Genomic DNA, 18,710 nt, shown 5'->3' with positions numbered 1-18,710 from the left:
GCTCAAAGAGCCGATTGTAAATGCAAGGACGGGTGGATGAAAGATGTTCAGAAGTGGTTTTTGCAGTAGGTAATAGGTACTGGGACCACTCTTTTGGGAGATGACTTTTGGAAGGTAGAGATGGGGACCCAACCTCCTATCACTTCACACGCCACGTTTGCAAGATTAAAGCTACTCAGAAATAGCCCCTAGCCCGGAAGGGCAGTAGAAAACGAGAATCGTTGGCAATGGCTTGTTTTTAGTTGTAGATGGACACAATACTTATTTTATTTATTTATTTTTATGTGGTGCTAAGGATCGAATCCAGTGTCTCACTCATGTCAGACAAGTGCTCTACCACTGAGCCACAACCCCAGCCCCTTGGAGGATGTTTTCTATCGCGTGGTTTACGCGAGCCCTGCGCCCGCCTGTTGGGCCGGTTGCGTACCGGTGCGCGTGCATTTTCATACCGCTCGCGCCAGCGGCGGCGGTTGTCATGGAGACCGGCAGGTGAGCGGCAGAGGCGCGCGTGGTCCCTGCCCCACCCGCGCTGAGCGAGAGAGGATGCGGTTGTCAAGGCGACGTGGATAGGAGGAGAGGCCGGAGGGAGGAGGAAGGATGGGCGGCCTTGGCGTAGCCGCAGGGAGGTGACTGAAGCGAGCCCAGCCCCTTGCATCCTCCCCTTGTCTACCTCCCTCCCCTTTTCTTTCCGCCTTCTGCCAGCCGAAGCAGCCGCCGCAGCACCTGAGCCGCTACTGCCGCTCGCTCAGGACAACGCTATGGCTGAGCCCGGTCACAGCCACCATCCCTCTGCCAGAGGCAGAGGAAGAACTGAGAGGCGCACACTCCGGCTTCTGTGGCTGCTGCTCTGGGCTGGGACCGCCTTCCAGGTGACCCAGGGAACCGGACCGGAGCTTCATGCCTGCAAAGAGGTACTGTCCACCCTTCAACCGATCCCACTTTGCTTAGAAAAATCTTGGATCCAGGCAGAGACCTTGGGGACCCAGCCACAGTTTCAGAGACCACAGAGTTTAGATTTCTTTGGGGATGAGGCATGGGGGAGGGAAGAGCAGCAGGCTGGCGTCATGGGGAGGCCAGCCCACAGGAGGACTCCCGAAAATAGATCACCCTCACAGCTTGGGGTGCTGAGATCAGCGAGAAAGGGCCCAGCTCCAAGAAGTGGACCTGCGTCCCTGGACTCAGAATGAGTGAGGAAGAAAAATCATGAGTTGTTTTCCAGATGGAGTGAAGTTACCTGAAAAGTGGTTGAAAACAAAAGATTATGTACAGAGAGGCAAAATAGAAAGAAGCCTAGTGGAATAAGAAAAGAGTTAAAAAGGCAAAAAACAAAATAAAAATAAAAAAATAAAGTAGTGAACTGAAGTAGGAATTCTGTGGTCTAATCATGACTTTAAACGGTGGATGTGAAAGTGAGAGATGTGTGAGAGGGACCGTAGGATCCCACCAACTCTCTGGCCTCTGTATTAAACACCCAGTTACTTTGTGGGCTGTTAAATGTATCTTCTTTACAGCTTCGCCTCCCCCAGAATACTTTGTTTAGTGCTTAGCACGTTCCACCTTTATCCATTTTTAAGTTTTTTAACATCAAGTTTCTGCCAATCTCTGTTCTCCTTCTCTGGACATCTGCTAACATATGTCACAGGTCCTTTTCAAGGTGTTTCTCAAATGTTGGCATATTTCAGACAATAGGCAACAAATGTCTTCCAACCAAAAATGACTTCTGAAAATTATTTGTGTAGATAAACAAAAAGGTATTGGAGTAACACTATTCGGTAGTTTCTATATTATTGAAATAACAGTATTTGGTTGAGCTCTGGATAGCCTTTTTTTTTTTAACCATATGGCAGAGGCAATGATATAATATTTACAAGAACAATGTTGGGAAGGCAAAATAAAAGTTCTGTTATTTCTGTGAAATGTGAAAGACTTCAAATACATCAAGAGCCCAGCACTGTAAAAGTAATCCCAAATGTAAGTCTTAACTAAGATTTTGAGAGGTTAAAATATTCTTTATAAGTTGTTGGCATTAACTGATTACCAATGACAATTCCATCCAATATACATAGATAATTATGAAGGTGTTCTTAGCACTAAACTGTCTACCACATAGCAAATCGTGAAGAAATGGAAGGGATTTTTGTGTTAATAAAGATATTTGGCTTCAAAGACTCATAAATATGTCAAACATGACCCCAATCAGTAGGACTTTTTACTACTTTATTAGTCCCAATAACAACTTGCCCTGGGCCATCTACATTTCTACCTGGTCACTTTCTGACAAGTTTTAAAGATGGCTAGGAGTAGGATGATATTGTCAGTGACTGGCTCTCTGGCCTTTGTAGCCTGTGTTCTAGCCAACTAAAATAGAATCCAAATAAACCCACTTGCCTAAGACTCAAACACTAGCATGTCCTCTGTGGAAGATAAGAATCTTAGAGTTCAATTACCAATTCTTATTGAGATCTTGGTTAACTATGGAAAGTATGAGGCATTTAAGACATTAAACACTTTGTATCATCTTGGTTTGGAGAAAAGGAAGAATATTGATATTTAAGACCTCTAATTTGTGGGCAGATTTTGCCTTTAGTCCTATTTAAATAACCAGTATTTACTTAAGCAAATGGTCCTGCCACAAAGAGTGAGGTTAAAGCAGTGGAAAGGTGTGGAGTTCAACATGCCAGGAGTCGAGTTCTGTTATCTGCCACACGGTTTTTGGTTCTGTAGAATGGGCATTATAATAATACCTGCCTTAGATTGCTTTGAGGATCAAAGGGGAAAAAATACACCTAAAACACAAAATAGAGTTACTTAACTCCCTTCCCTGACCGGCTTCTTTACTAGTAGATCCATACCTCACGCCAGGTTGGAAATGTCTTAGGCGGCAAGCTCATTGGCCACAGGCGTCAGCAAGTTCTGTTTACACTCTCCTTGAGCAAACAGTGACTGCTGAACACCCTCCACGCCAAAATAATAAGGAAGAGAATAAACCCATTATTACAATATTCTTCATTTGGCAATATCAACTGATCCAACAAGTTTGGGGGCTTCCAACCTCAAGTGGTGAAAAACTAATTCAGTGTAGATTAGCCCATCTCTGTTCTTAATCGTCATGTGAATTTCTTGTGAGCTTATGTTGGGTGTTAATGGCAAGAACTCTTAACCTAATGACAATAATGCTATATGCAGTCCACGTATGAAACATCTCTCTGGTTCTAATCAGGAAAAAGAGAGGCTTCGCTCAAGGTCTAAACTGAGGTGACAAGGAATTGTATACTACTGGACATGTGCTGGGGCTTGGCGTACTTTTCACAATTTTATGATAATCAGGGTCACCAGTGGAACTAAACATCCTGTATGATGTTTGTCTTCATGAATCATTCCTTTAACCTGTGCTAGCTCAAGCTGTGCTGACTGAGAGCCAAAGGTGTGTTTTCCACAGCACAATGGATCTAAATCAAATGAAAGAGCAGAAAACTGCCTTTAACATGATCTGCCTTGTCCTGAGGCTTGAGTGCTAATTGCCCCCAAAGGGACTTCCCAATCTATATTGAAAAACTCATGGGGTTTAGCAATCTGGAAGACATGGATTGGAATAAAATTTGTTGAATGAGTGATGACTCTGCCCTTTACTAACAACACAAGTTAATTAACTTCTGACTGTCTTGGATTCCTGATCTGAAAAATAGGGATGGTGATGCCTATTTCCCAGGGATGTTTGTACGGATTAAATTAAATTAGATGACACATGTTAAGTGCCCAGTCCATACCCTGACATATCACAGGTGCTTAAGAAATACTGGTAGGCAGAAAACTTAAGCACACAAATAATGACCCATAAATGATGGCATAAGATTGTGTGGTCACAATGCAGGAGTGGCAGGATAAAAGGTGGATAGGAAAAGAAAGAACAGTCAGTCCTGGCGCAGTGGTGCACACCTGTCATCCCAGCGGCTTGGGAGGCTGAGGCAGGAGGATCAAAGCCAGCCTCAGCAACTTATTGAGGCCCTGTCTCAGAATAAAAAATAAAAAGAGCTGGGGATATAGCTCAGTGGTAAAGAGCCTCTGGGTTCAATCCCTGGTACCCAAAACAAAACAAAACAAAACAAAACAAAACAGTAGGTACTTTACCTGCCTCTGGGATAATCAGTAGCACTTTAATGGGCAGAGATGGAGAAAGTGTGCTTTCTAATTAGAGGGAGGAGCCTGCAGAAGAGTCCACTGGTGAACAGGCAGATGATTCTGGGAACTACAAATAGACCAGTTGACTGAAATGTGGAATAATGTGGGGAACAATACAGGATGATAAAGTTGGAAAGTGAGAAACTAAGTGGAGAATCAATGGAGGATTTCTGACTGAGACAGCAGCCTGCTAAGAGTGGATTCATGCAAATAGAAAATAAATGTGAATGAGGTAGGCCGGAGGGTGAGAGCGGAGATGGGGCAGAGTGTCCAGCTCAGATTTTACTGAGGTCCAGGGATGAGGTTCATAAAGGAACTGCACAGGGATGCTGGCAGTGGGATAAATGGAAAGATGTAGATAGGACAAGTGGGCTGGGAGGTTAGAAGATGCAACTGATTAACTGAGGTGTAGGGTGCTGGTGAGGGGCAAGTTGAGGATTTTTGTCAGGATTTTAGAGTGAGAGGCTGGTAGGAGTTCCTAGCCCAGATGCAGAACAGTGTTCGAGAGCAAAGTGATCCTTTTTTTTTTTTTTTTTTTTTTTTTTTTTTGACTTCCAACTTCCCTGGGATCAGCACCTGTGGCTGGGGAAATCCTAGAGTCTTTGGTGTACCACTTCACTATGTGATCATGGTTTTTAGGTTTTTATCTTTCCTTCTGTTTGGTTCTCACACATTAACTGAGGCTTGAAATCCACAGGGAAATGGGCAGATCAAGAAAAATTTCAGGACCCCTAATCTTTCAGGAAATAGTTCATGAAAGTATAAGATTTAAACTGACTTCTGTCATTGGGGACCATCAAGGTTGGATGCTTAAAATACCTGCAATATATGAGGAAGAGGGAGCATTAAATGAAAGCTCTCCATTCATCACAAAGTTCTTATAGGAGAGCAGGATTTCTGGTTTTGTTTGCTATCGGAGAGGGTTAACAATACATTTTTGGCCCCTGAAGACATTTAAGAAGTCGTTTTGTCTATTTTCCTGACTCCAGGTAAGAGTGCACCTAAACCAAACCAGACTCATAAGTGTAAGACTTATTTTAAAAATTAAAAAAATCACAAAATGGCACATTTTGTTGGCACATTGGAAAATGTCAGTTTATAAAGGAAAGATAATAAAAATCATCTATAATTCCATCACTCAAACTATTTTTATGTTTATACTTGTGAGAGAGAGGCAGAATAATACATACATACATATGTACATAATGTAGGGATGGATAAAACTGACCTGGGTTCAGTTTCCAGCTCCTTCACTTAGCAACTGACCTAGGGAACTTATTTGATCCCCTCATGTGTGGGTTTCTTCATCTTTAAAATAGGAATATTGAGGGCCAAGTGTGTAACTCAGTGGTGGAGCAATTCTGTAGCATGAATGAGGTCCTGGGTTCTATCCCCAGTACCACATAAAAAGAAAAATGAATATTAATAACATATAATAATATAGAGAGAATATTATAGACTATTATAATATATAACCTATATAATCATTATACATAATCATATAATAGTTATATAGATTATATTATAATAATGTATATATTATATAATAAGAGAGTTAATACATGCAAAGTGCTTGGGACAGTTCTTGGTGCATAGTAAGTGCTCAATAAATGTTAGCCATTATAATCAGATTTTTAGTGGAAGTATGATCAACATTGTCTTATAATAACAAAAACTATTAATAATTTAAGGGTACTAGAAGTGGGTCTAATTGAAAAGGGAAAATAAGTAGATGTGAAAGATATTCTGAGGGAAAAGTTGGTGAAACTTGGTAAAGACAGTCAAGGGGCATAGCACTTGCGTCTGTATGGTGCTGCTCCACAGGGTGGCCTCCACATGTGGACACTGACACTTGAAGTGTGTCTAGGACCGCTGAGGAAATGGATTTTTAATTTTATTTTGATTAAGTGAAAGTTCAAATATATGCAATTCAATTACTGAAAACCCTTTAACTGTTTGAAACAGCCTGGGTGTATGAATTTACTTTCTCAGCCATCAATTTTATGAAATCTAAATAGAGATCAAGTATTTCCGATGCAGATTTAGACTGAGATGTCCTATAAAGGGTAAAAAATACATGTCAAATCTAGAGGACTAAATAAAAAAAGAAAATTAAATGTGTCAACAATATTTTATACTGACTGCATGTCAAAATGATAATGTAGGCATTATCTAAGTAAGATATATTATTAAAATTAATTTCACCTGTGTCTTTCAAATGTGGCTGCCAGAAAATTAAAAGTCCTGCATGTAACTCACATTTTTATGGGACATTGTTGGCCTGGAGGTAATGACTGTGCACATTAGAACAACTGAGGTCTGATTCTTCCATTTCAGCTATGTTACCTTAGACAAGACATTCTCTTATCTAAGTCTTCATTATTTATTTATTTATTTATTCTTTTCTCTCTCTCTCTTTTTTTTTTTTTTTTGTTTTTTTGTTTTTTTATTTTTGGCCACTGGGGATGAACCCAGGGGTGCTAACCGCTGAGTCATAATCTTTAGACAGGTCTTGCTAAGTTGCTAAGGATACCTCTAAGTTGCCAAAATTGGTCTCAAACTTGCGATCCTCCTGCCTCAGCCTCCCAAGTCACTGGGGTCACAGGTATGCACCCCTGTACCCAGACTTCACTTTTTCATCTGAAAAATGGGAAAGATTTAGTTCTTGTCATTTATGGATCATTGGGAGGATTAAGCAAGATAACGCAGATCAGCAGTTCTTTCCATTCTTTGGGTCACTCATTCTTCCCCTCTAGTAAGTCATTCTTACCAACCTTCACGTGTGCTGTTTTTTCTCTTATCTTAAAAAATAGAAAAGCAAGACTAAGTAAGAGTGCTTGCTTAGCATGAGTGAGGCCCTGGGTTTGATCCCCGCACTGTGAACACAAGCAAACACCAAAAATCGACACCTCCTGATCAATAATATTTTTATACTGATTGCACATCAAAATTATAATGTAGGCATTGATTCAGATATATTATTAAAGTTAATCTCCCTCTGATTTCCATTCTATGAAACTGTTCCCCAATTATAGCAAATTCTCTGAAAATCTTGTCTATCATTACTGTCTCCAAATCTCCTCCCTCCTTCTTCTTTTGAATACCTTCCCAGTTAACTTTCATCCCTGTGATTTCACCAAAACTGCTCTTGTTCAGTTCAATGGCAATCTCTCAGTTTTTATTAGCTATCATCTACCTGCATTTGATAGAACTATGATCATTCTCACTTCCTATGAATACTTTCTTCTCTTGGTTTCCAGGACATCAGCACTGCTTTTGGGGTTTATTTTATTTTACTACCTTCCTGGTGGCTCTTCTTTCCTTTGTCCCCTTGATTTTTTTCTTCTTCATTGGCTTGAGCTTTAAAACTAGCAGTTTCTGGGGGTCAATCATTGAGCCTCTATCTCTATCCAACCTCTTCTATTTTTATTCCCTTGATCTCAAAAATGCATCATAGCTTTATATACCATCTGTATGTCAATAGCTCCCACATTCCTACTTCCAGACTAGACCTTGTCCCTGAACCTGACATGTATATTCAGCTGCATCTATGACTTCTCTAAAATACCTATTTGATTGTCAGCTCAGATTCACCATGTCCAAACATCTACTCTCCCCACCACCATCAAACACACATCTCCCAGAATGTTCCTCACCAGTTAATGGCATCCCTTTCCTTCCAGTTGCTCAGACCCCCAAATCCTGACTCCTGTCTTCCTCCTTCTTCCTTCATCCAAATTAATCAGAAAATCTTACTAGCTCTACCTTCAAATATAAGCAGGATTTTACAGCTTCTTACTGCTACCATCAACTGGGGCATCATCTCCTCTCACCCTCAAGATGGCAAGAGCCTCCTAACTAGTTTCTTTGCTTCTACCCTACTTATTGTCTAGTGCTTAACCAGAATAAACCTACTGAAAATAAGACAGATTTTTGTCTTCCTCAGCTCAGAGTAGGAACCAACCCTTTACAATGGCCTGCAAGTTCCTCCCTACATTTGACCCCTCCTCCTTCACTCTAGTCTTATCAACCTCCTTGTTATTTCTCAGACAGGAGATGCAACCTCCTGCCTCAGGGCCTTGGCAGTTGCTGTTTTTTCCATGTGACTTAATTCCCAATCACCTTCAGACTTTTGTCAAAATGCCATCTGGCTCCCTCTCCCATTTTCTATTTTATTTTCTCCAGAATGCCTGTGTTCCCTAACATACTCTAGGTTTTACTTGTTTCTGTCTTTCCCCACTAGTACACAAGCTCCCTGAAGGCAGAGCTTTTTGTGTTTTGTTTAATGCTGTCTCCTGCACCCCCCAATAGTATCTGGGGCATTGTGTGTCCTCAGGAAGTGAATTCAATAGGTGATAGTATTCTACTGATGGAAGTTATTTAACTAATGCCCAACACTGAAGTTGTTTCCGATATCTGGTTGTTATCAGATGGACCTCTTTTTGGGGGGATGGTTACCAGGGATTGAACTCAGGGCCACTCAACCACTGAGCCACATCTGCAGCAGCCCTATTTTGTATTTTATTTAGAGACAGAGTCTCACTGAGTTGCTTAAAGCCTTGCTTTTGCTGGGGCTGGCTTTGAACTCGCGATCCTCCTGACTAAATCTTATTTAATTTTGTTTAATTTTTACTTTTATAAGAATATATCACACTTTATATAAGATTTTATTTTCTAGCTAGGTACGGTGGCACACACATGTAATCCTAGCAATTTAGGAGGCTAAGGCAGGAGGACCACAAGTTTGAGGCCAACCTTGGCAACTTATTGAGGCCCTGTCTCAGAAAGAAAAAAAAATTGAATTTCTAATTCAATGTGAAGCTTCTAAACTCATTCATGTTATTGTATGTTAAAAAATATATATATATATGCACATACATTTATTATTATTATTATTATTATTATTATTTGTACTGGGAATTGAACCGAGGTGCATTTTACCTCTGAACTACAATTTTCAGTCCTTTTTCCCTTTTATTTTAAGACAGGGTCTCACTAAGTTGCTGAGGCTGACCTTGAACTTGCAATCCTGCCTCAGCCTCTTCAGTTCCTCAGATTGTAGGCATGCATCACCACACCCAGTTCTATGTTACTGTATTTTGTTCATTTTCAGTGCTGTAAAATATTCCTTTGTGTAAATAGTCCACATATTTTAAATTAATTCTCCTATTGATAGACATTTGGACTTCATGTTCTGTTATTCCAAATAATATTATGATGGATATTGTTGAGTCAGTCTCCTGGTGCAAAGGTACACATTTCTTAAGTGGATAAGCCTAGAGGGTAGGGTTCTTCATGGGTTGAGTGCAGATTCATCTTTACAGGATGTCAAATTGTTTTCCCAAGGGAAGGAATCATAATTTATTTTCTATGACTTCAGAGGTTGAGGTTCCATAAAGGACCTTAGACATTGCTATGGCCTAAATAGTTGTTGTGTCCTCCCCCAGTAAATACCCAGTGAATACCCAGTCCCCAAAGCAGTAGTATAAAGAGGGTAGGGCACTGGGTTTAGTATTCTTTTATTTATATTATTTGTTTATTTTGTACTTGGCATTGAACTCAGAGGTGCTTTACCAGTGAGCTACATTCCTAGTCTTTTTGATTTTTTGAGACAGGGTCTTGCTAAGTTGCTGAGGCTGGCCTCAAACTTGTGATCCTCCCGCCTCAGCCTCCTAAATCACTGGGATTATGAGTATGTGCTGCTGCACCCATCTTATTGTATTATTCTTCTTTCTTTTAGGAAAAGTATGGCAAAGAAAAACATCCTCAGGAGAGGATGGGCCATCTCTGAGAGTAAAGTGACCTTTAGTGCCCTTTAAAGGAGGTCTAAGAGAGCATTTTTGCCCTACCTTGTGAGGTATAATTTGTTTTGTTTTGTTTTTTTGCGGTGCTGGGGATTGAACCCAGGGCCTTGTGCTTGTGAGGCAAGCACTCTACCAACTGAGCTACCTCCCCAGCCTGATATTTCTGTTATGTTGCCCAGTCCTGAAGTATTTTGTTATAGCAACTGCAACAGACTATGATGGTCACTGTAGCCCCAGACATACTAAGTTAGGTCTTAAGTGTGAGGTCACTCTCCCTTCATAAATACTATAATTTCTTTAGGGCTCTTGGGGATCCTGATTACCTAGAGATGTATAGCTTTCTCAGTTTTCAGTGATCTATAATCAGATGCATCCTATGTTGGACGAGTTTTCTTCTATTTGGGAAACTGGACAGACATACTCACACTTAGGTCACTCACTAACTAGAAGCTGGGTGAAAGCAACTCCAGGGACGAGCTTCCAGATATTGGTGGCTTCTTAAAGTCTCAAGGTATCATCATCTTAGGGTAGAATAAATAGAAGTGTTTCTAGGTAGGAGATAGCTACTACTTGGGCTCTCAGGAAAGTGTCCTGGGGGCACATCTAACCCCCGAATGTCCAGATTTGGTGAATTTTTCCCCTTAAAGTTTGCTTTTGTGACCTGGGACCTTAGCTCAGTGGTAGAGCACTTGCCTAGCATGTGTGAGGCACTGGGTTCAATCCTCAGCATCACATAAAAATAAATAAAATAAAAGTATTGTGTCCATCTACAACTAAAAAAAAAAAAAAATGTTTGCTTTTCCATTCAGGACGAATCCTAAAAAGATGGGCATAAGGCTATCTTAGACACTGGATGGACTAACTTCTGAAAAAAGGGCATTACCAAGAACTGTCTTGCCCTAAGAAATTTAGATAATGTCTTCAAATATGGATCTTGTTCATATGCCAATTATCAAGGGAAGTCTTCTTTGCCTGCATACTTCTTCTTTTAAAGGTATTATTAGACAGTAGAATGAATCAGACATAATTTTCCTGTTCATTTATGAATACACGACCAGTGTAACTCTAAATCATGTATGACTGCAAAAATGGAAGTTATACTCCATGTATGTATAGTATGTCAAAATACACTCTACTGTCATGTATAACTAAAAAGAACAAATAAAAATTTAAAAAATAAACAGAGAACTTTACATTTTAAAACTAGATGTAGCTTCTCCTGCCCAGATAACCTTTCAAATAAAAATTTAAAAATCAGTATCAGTTAGCTTTTGCTGTGTAACAAACCTCTCCAAGGCTTAGTGGTTTAAACAATAGCCATTGTTTAGCCCATAACCCTGCAGTTTGACTGGGTGGTCCTTCTGGTCTGGGGCAGCATGGCTGATCTCTGCTGGGCTCCCTTATGTGACTGTGATCACCTGGTAGATTGACAGCAAGCTAGGTAATTTAGGATGGCCTCTCCAAGAGGTTGGCCTAGCAGTTAACAGCCTGTTGGTGGAGGTGTCCATGTTCTTTTCTATGTGGCCTCTCATTCTCCAGCAGCCTAGCTTAAAACTCCTTTATGTGATAATCTCAGAGTTCTAAGGTAACAAGAGAGCAATTCCCAAAGTGCAAGCTCTTTTCAAGTCTGTGCCTATGTCATACTTCCTAATATATTATTAGTCAAAGCAAGTAACATGGCCAGGTGATCAGGCTCCTCTCTCCTCCTCTTCCTCCTCCTCCTCCTCCTCCTCCTCCTCCTTCTTCTTCTTCTTCTTTTTTTTTTTTTTTTTTTTTTTGGTAACTGGATTGAACCCAGGGTCACTTAACCACTAAACCACATCCCCAGCCCTTTTAATATTTTATTTAGAGACAGGGTCTCACTGAGTTGCTGAGTCTTGCTTTGAACTCATGATTATCCAGCCTCAGCCTCCTGAGTTGCTGGGATTAACAGGTGTATGTCACCGCGCCCTGGCCCTCTCAGGCTCTCCTCCTCCTCCTCCTTCTCTTGTTCTTTCTTTCTTTCTTTTTTTTTTTTTAAGTAATATTAGTATTTTTTATACTAATATTTTAAAAATGCATTCATTCATTTATTTTTATGTTGTGGTGAGGATCAAACCCAGTGCCTTACACATGCTAGGTGAGTGCTCGAACACTGAGCCAGAACCACAGTCCCAGGCTCTACTTATTTATTTATTTATTTATTTTTTGCGGTGCTGGGGATTGAATCCAGGGCCTTGTGCTTACAAGGCTAGCACTCTACCAACTGAGCTATATCCCCAGCCCTAGGCTCTACTTCTTGATGAGAGACCCTGCAAAGTCACCTTGTGACTGGGCATACATATAAGGATGGAAAGAATTTTTTGCTACTATTATAGTATATCATTATGAAAAACAGAGCTGATACAAATAACCAGCCACTCATAACTTTGATTAAGGACAATGAAAAACAAAGTGAAGGATATGAGAGATTATCATAAGGGAACCTAGTTTATCATCTACCACACATCTTTAACCATACTTTCAGCATCTTGCTGGAAAGATGGCATCTGAGAACTTTTTTTTTCAGTGCTGGGGATTGAACCTTGAGCCTCTGAAACATTTTTTTTTTTTTGGAGGGGGGTATTGGGGATTGAACTCGGGGACACTTAACCACTGAGTCACATCCCCAGCCCCATTTTGTGTTTTATTTAGAGACAGGGTCTCATTGAGTTGCTTTGTGCCTCACTTCTGCTGGGTCTGGCTTTGAACTCATGATCCTCCTGCCTCAGCCTCTCAAGTCACCCAAATTACAGGCATGTGACATTCCCCCAACTGAAAACTTTTAATTACTATTTCTGTTGGCATAGATCACTACTTCAGGCAAACAACAAGAAAATACAGTGCACTCATTAAATATCCTGCCCATGGCAAAGCATACAGAGTATTGATTCAGGAATGGGACTGAACTCCACAAGTTTCCTGATTCCCTTTTGAGCTATTGGATACTATTTTCAAATAGCTTATTGTTTTTATAACACCTGATACTTTCTTACTCTAATCATTTAAGATCTATAGACTAAAAAATGACACAATACTTGCCCAAAATTCCATAAGTGACTACACTCACTGTAAACATTTGATTATATCTTTCAGACTTTGCTTTTCTTATGGACTTTCTATGCACATATATTTATGTGTAAATATAGTTACACTGATAGATATAAAGATAAAAATATCTACAAATGGAATCATACCCCCATTCTATTTCTTAGTCTGTTTTTTATGCAGTGATATGCAGGGGACATTGCTATGTGTTAAAAATGTAGGTCTACTTCATTTTGAAGGCTGCATAGAGTTCTGTAGCATGTATATAATTTAATTTTTATAACTAACCAATTAAGATGGTTTCCAGTTTCCATGAATATAAACAATATTGAGGTGAACACATTTGCATACATATTTATAGCTCCATTTGCTCCATTATTTTTCAGTTAACTCTTAAATTATGTTTCTAGATATGGGGATTCTTTGACCAAAAGGCATATATATTTTATATTGTTCCATATTACTTAATTGCTCTCTTGGAGAAATTGCCCCAATTTTCTTTCCATTAGTCTTTTATACTCTCCCTCCTTTCTAACATCCATTGCAATGCTAACAGTCCTTTAGAACTTTGGTAAGTTAATAGGCAAAACACACACACATACACACACACACACACACATACACACACATACACAATCATTTTCATTCTTGCTTGTTTCATAACTGAGGAACTCCACAGGTTTCAAAAAGGACCCCACCTAGAACTCCCAAGTGACCTAAGAGCATTTCTAGAAATTATTATTGCAACTGAGAGAGATTTCCTAGATCTTCAGCCTCCTGTTTCTGCTTCCCAGCGTGCAGTTTCTTTTTAACCTTGCACTAACCCCGCATATACAATTTAGCATTTCCTAGGGTTGCTAAGAAATCATCTCTATACCTGCAAACACACCAAGCAATAAACAACACCACTACAGTAATACAACCCTCCTGAGCAGTGTAGTCTTCACTAATGATTTTTTTTTCAGAAGGAAGGGAATTAATTTCCTCCACAGCAACATCATAAAAATCCCTATGTAACCAAACACAATGGTCTCACCCCTTTGTAAGTGCAAAGCCAACAAGTGTAACTAGGAGATAAAAGAATGAATAAAAAGGTTTATGACTTGTAGCAAGTAAGGAGGACACTGGGAATGACTCCCAAAAGTAATGTCTTCCCAAACACAGGAGGCAAGGGGATTTTACTGGGAAGAGTTCTGCATATTCATATTGGAGAGGCATGTCATCACATATAGAGATGGGCACATTCCTGAGCCTAGTCAGTTTGAGATCATGCCATTTCATACATTGCATGTTCAAAAATGGCAGCTGGGAATGCACCTGAGGTGGAAAATTTAGCATTTATAATGAGATTGTAATGAGTAAAGTTATTCCAGGCCACCGAAAAAAATTGACTCTATGATTTTAACTGCTTAAACTGGTTTCTTAGGTTTTCTATGGAAGGCCTAATCTGAAAACAAACAAGTTGAAGGGATATTAGCAGTCATTTATGACAGCAGCTTCTTCCCCTACAAACACAGGTGCTTGCCCCTAAAAGTTCCTGCCTAGCAAAGAACACTTATTACTCATTTCTGTCAGCCGCTTCTCCTCCATCCAGCCAGGAGTAAAAGTGGTTCACCTTGGTCCACACTACCTAGACTCCCCTCTCCTCTCCTCTACTATACACTCCCAACCTTGCTGGTCTTCAGGGAGAAGCTGGTTTGGCTTGAAAAGCAGAGTTGATCATCACAAATCATCACTCCAATCTACTCGTAGTTTTAAATTTGGTTACGTGCTGTGAAAGAAAACTGAAGAATATGATGAGAGATTATTACAAGGAGACTATTTAGATGGAGAGGATTAGAGCAGGCCTCTCTGAGAGTGAGTTTTAGCTGTGATCTGACGGCTGTGGAGGATTTTGACAGGTGAAGATGAGGAGACAGGCTCCCAGGCAGGAAGCAGTCTGGTGCTCAGGAATGGACAGATGGCCGGTTTGGCCGGACCACATAATCTTACCCTTGTAAAATGAAAATGTATATCCCCAGTTGGAAGTCTCAAACTATTAAAGGAGGTTGTGAGATTTTAATCTAAGTTTGGAGCATGGATTTTATTTTAAAAATGTTATTTGCTTTTTCATTATAAAAGTAATACATGCGCATGATAATTCACACTTAGTGTTCCAAGTGACCTACATATATTAACAAATAATAAAATGTTAAATACATTTATTCCCACAATAACTCTATGAGGTAGGCACTATTAATATCTTGCCCCCATGCCTCTATCCAACTTTATTCTTTCTCTTTTCTGTTCTGTGTTTTTCCATAGCGCTGTTTGCCATTCAGTATATACTTTACATATACACATATATGTGCATGCATACATATATTTAGTTTAATTGTCCATCTGTTCTAACTAGAATATAAACTGCATAAGGGCCGATATTCTTATATGCCATTTTAATTTTTATATTACCTGTGCCTGCCACAATAATGGGTACTTAACATTTCTCCTGAATGAAACCCAATTGTGTAGATGATGAAACTACAAAGACACAGAGACATGAATCTGTCTGTAACAAAGACAAAAGGACTTTAGAAAAGGGCAGGAACTCAGGCAGTTGGGTTTTCAGCCACCATACAATTTTCTGCCTGTCCCTGCCCCAAATCCAAAGTGTTCAAAGGTTATAGTCCCCAAAGCTTAACCTTTGTGAACACTTAGACATGTACATTCTTTTTGAAATGCTTTATGCCTGAAAAAGTACATCTGTGTTTTTAACTTTACATAAATAGCATGTGAGAATATTTGTCTTATTCTGTATTCTGTTTTCATTGTTAGCTCTGCCTCTTTATTTTTAACAACCAAATTGTGATTCATTGTATGTATGTTCCATAATTTCTTGAAGCTGCAACTTCTTGATGAATAGGTTGATTTCCGTCATTTATAACAATGCTCCAGTGAACGTCCTCTTACATACTGATGCAGCCTTGAGTCTTATCTATGGAGTGAAATAGTAAAAGCGGAATTAGCGCATCAAAGAGAAGAAGTGTTCAGTGTTTCCTTAGGAGTGTGTCAGGTTGACAGCATGGAGTTTTAAGACATCATTAACCTTCTCCTTGTGTAACCAGCTGACAGGTTCTGGGGAGGCACTGGCTGTGAGAATGTCCAGAAGAGCTCACTGTCACCTGGGATGACTGATACAGGGAGGGTCCCAGCTGAAGGCTGAAGAGTCTGTTGATTTATCAAGCTGCCAGCTTGTCCGAATCAGACCAGGCGTTAATTCTGCCAAATTTCTTAAGAATAAGTTAAACTCATAGCTTTTGCTCATAGCTGTTCCTCTGGCAAGCGATAAAAATTGTGCTGCTTGTCACATTTCTTTCTTAAACTCTCCTTCTATGTTCTACCAGATAAAGAACAGAAAAGATAATTATAGTTAGTGCTTGACAGCTGCTGGAAAAAAATACATTTTTCATACTTCCTAGGATCTTCACTTTTCAAATTCCTTTAAGTGTGAGAAGCCTAATATGGGGTTATCACCTATTTTTTATCTTCAATTTGTCATGAATCATTAAAGGCATTTTGAAAAGATCCACAAGACTTGCATCATGAAAAAAATAGAGTGAGTTTCATAGGCCTAGAGAATGTTTTTCCAAATCTGCATCTTATGCTCTTTGAAATAAAAGGCAAGAAAAATTGGATACTAATTGGAATAAGCCTGCATGCTAAGCAGAGCATCCCTTTCTTTACTCCATGCAAAAAAGTTGTTGTTGTTTTAAAAGCTATTTCTGAATTAGAAAGAAAACTGAAAATTGGCTAATTTTCTGCTTAAAATTGATTCTTTTGACCCCAAACCCCAATCACATGAAAATAAGAGAGTGACTGGTAACCTACCAAGAGAAAAGATATAGACATCAACTATCTGCTTGATACAAATTCGTGTAAGAATGGTCTGACTCTGAGTAGCATTTGGGGAAAGTGAGGCATGTCAAATTCGCAATTAGCTGCTCAATAAAATTTTGAATGAATAGGTCAATTTATTTTCCTTGTTAAAATTATTTAAAAGATTGGTGTTAGAACTTTCATAAATATTAATGAAACTATGTGGACCATTTATTAAAGAAAAGAAGTAAGGAGTCATGCCCAAACATAAAATCAAAAACAGGTTAGCAAGAAGTCAGATGACAACAAAGAACTATGAAAAAAGAAAAGGAAGATTTTAAAAGAACAAGCCAGTCACAACCCCCACAAACCTGTAATACCAGCGACTGAGAAGGCTGAGGCAAGAGGATTGCAAGTTTGAGGTCAGTCTCAGCAACTTAGTGAGAACTTGTCTCAAAATGAAAATTAAAAAGACTTGGGGGGGGCTGCAGTTGTGGCTCAGTGGTAGAGCACTTACCTCGCATGTGTGAGGCACTGGCTTCGATTCTCAGCACCACATATAAATAAATGAATAAAATAAAGGTCCACCAACATCTGAAGAATATATTTTAAAAAGCCTTTAAAAATAAAACTTAAAAAAAAAAAACTGGGAATGTGTCTCAGTAGTGAGCATCCCTGGGTTCAACCTCCAGTACTTAAAAACAAAACAAAACAAACCCATACACACACACACACACACACACACACACACTACACACACAAATATATTCAGAGAGAGAGAGTATGGCAATGAGAAGCTCACTATTTCTAAAGGAAATCCATGCCAATGGGGTAAAAAAGAAAAAAAGATCGTGTGTGTACGTGTGTGTGTGTGTTTGTGTGTGTGTATGTTTAGTCTGGATTATCTAAAAAGATATCCTTAATTCTTAGATTCAGCAGCTAATTTTTTTCCCATGTGTAGATAGATTCCTATAAGATGTCAAGGGAATGTGTGATTGTGGCCATGAACTTGATTGCCTTTTTAAGGCAATTACTTCTACATTTTTCATTTTAGTGAGACAATGAGTAACTAAATTTGCACCAGGAATATGCAAATAGATACTTAGCAGCTTCTCCACAAAAAAGACACCCTTTCAGTTTTTAAAGAACCTAAAAAAATCTAAGTTTATTTTTTTAAAAAAGTCATTACTATAATCCCACTTATTGAAATCTTTATTTTTTTACTTGTGGAAAAGATCAACAGCTTTGTTCATTCTGGGAAGTGTCACCAAGATCTAGAACTGTGACTTCATTAAATGCTTGGGTTAGGGTGGATCTTACTAGAGACCCTTCTCAATGCATCCTTGCCAGCCTCCCTTGATGGCACTCATCCTCAGGTGGGCCTGAACATTTCTGGCAATGAGGTGCTCACTATTTATAAAGGAAACCCATGCCATTGGGGTAAAAAAATAAATAAATAAAAGTGTGTGTGTGTGTGTGTGTGTGTGTGTGTGTGCATCACACACATATTTTAAATACACAGAAACACATTTTAAACATTTATAATTTTTAAGTGATTCCTGAATATTTTGAACCAAAGTGTGTCATCCCTCTCCTTTCTAGATTTCACAAGTTTCATATTTTCTCCTTAGATTTAAGGCCAGAGCCCAAATAAATCCAAGGCAGACTCTGTACCATTCTGCATTTTCACTCCCTGTTGTCCTAGGAACTTACCTCCATGGAACTCCACTTCCATCTTATAAAACAATAGGAATCAGTTTCTTCAGGACTTGATTGGACCAAGATCTGAACCCTGAAATTCAACAA

General features: G+C 39.3%; 1 protein-coding gene across 2 annotated transcripts in view; it reads left to right on the top strand.

Moving 5' to 3' along the window:
* Positions 1-707: 707 nt before the first annotated feature.
* The window catches only part of Elapor1 (endosome-lysosome associated apoptosis and autophagy regulator 1), a 98,434-nt gene continuing 80,431 nt past the window's right edge, over positions 708-18,710 (top strand). For both annotated transcript variants that reach the window (XM_047562519.1, XM_047562526.1), the window contains exon 1: positions 708-911. In XM_047562519.1, coding sequence (XP_047418475.1) covers positions 759-911 — 153 coding nt within the window. In that variant the 5' untranslated portion in view covers positions 708-758. The remainder of the gene's footprint in view (positions 912-18,710) is intronic.

The sequence above is a fragment of the Sciurus carolinensis genome, chromosome 1, assembly GCF_902686445.1.
Source record: "Sciurus carolinensis chromosome 1, mSciCar1.2, whole genome shotgun sequence".
Taxonomy (NCBI): Eukaryota; Metazoa; Chordata; class Mammalia; order Rodentia; family Sciuridae; genus Sciurus; species Sciurus carolinensis.
The sequence above is the reverse complement of the archived record's forward strand: the minus strand, read 5'-3'. Positions and strand labels throughout refer to the sequence as shown.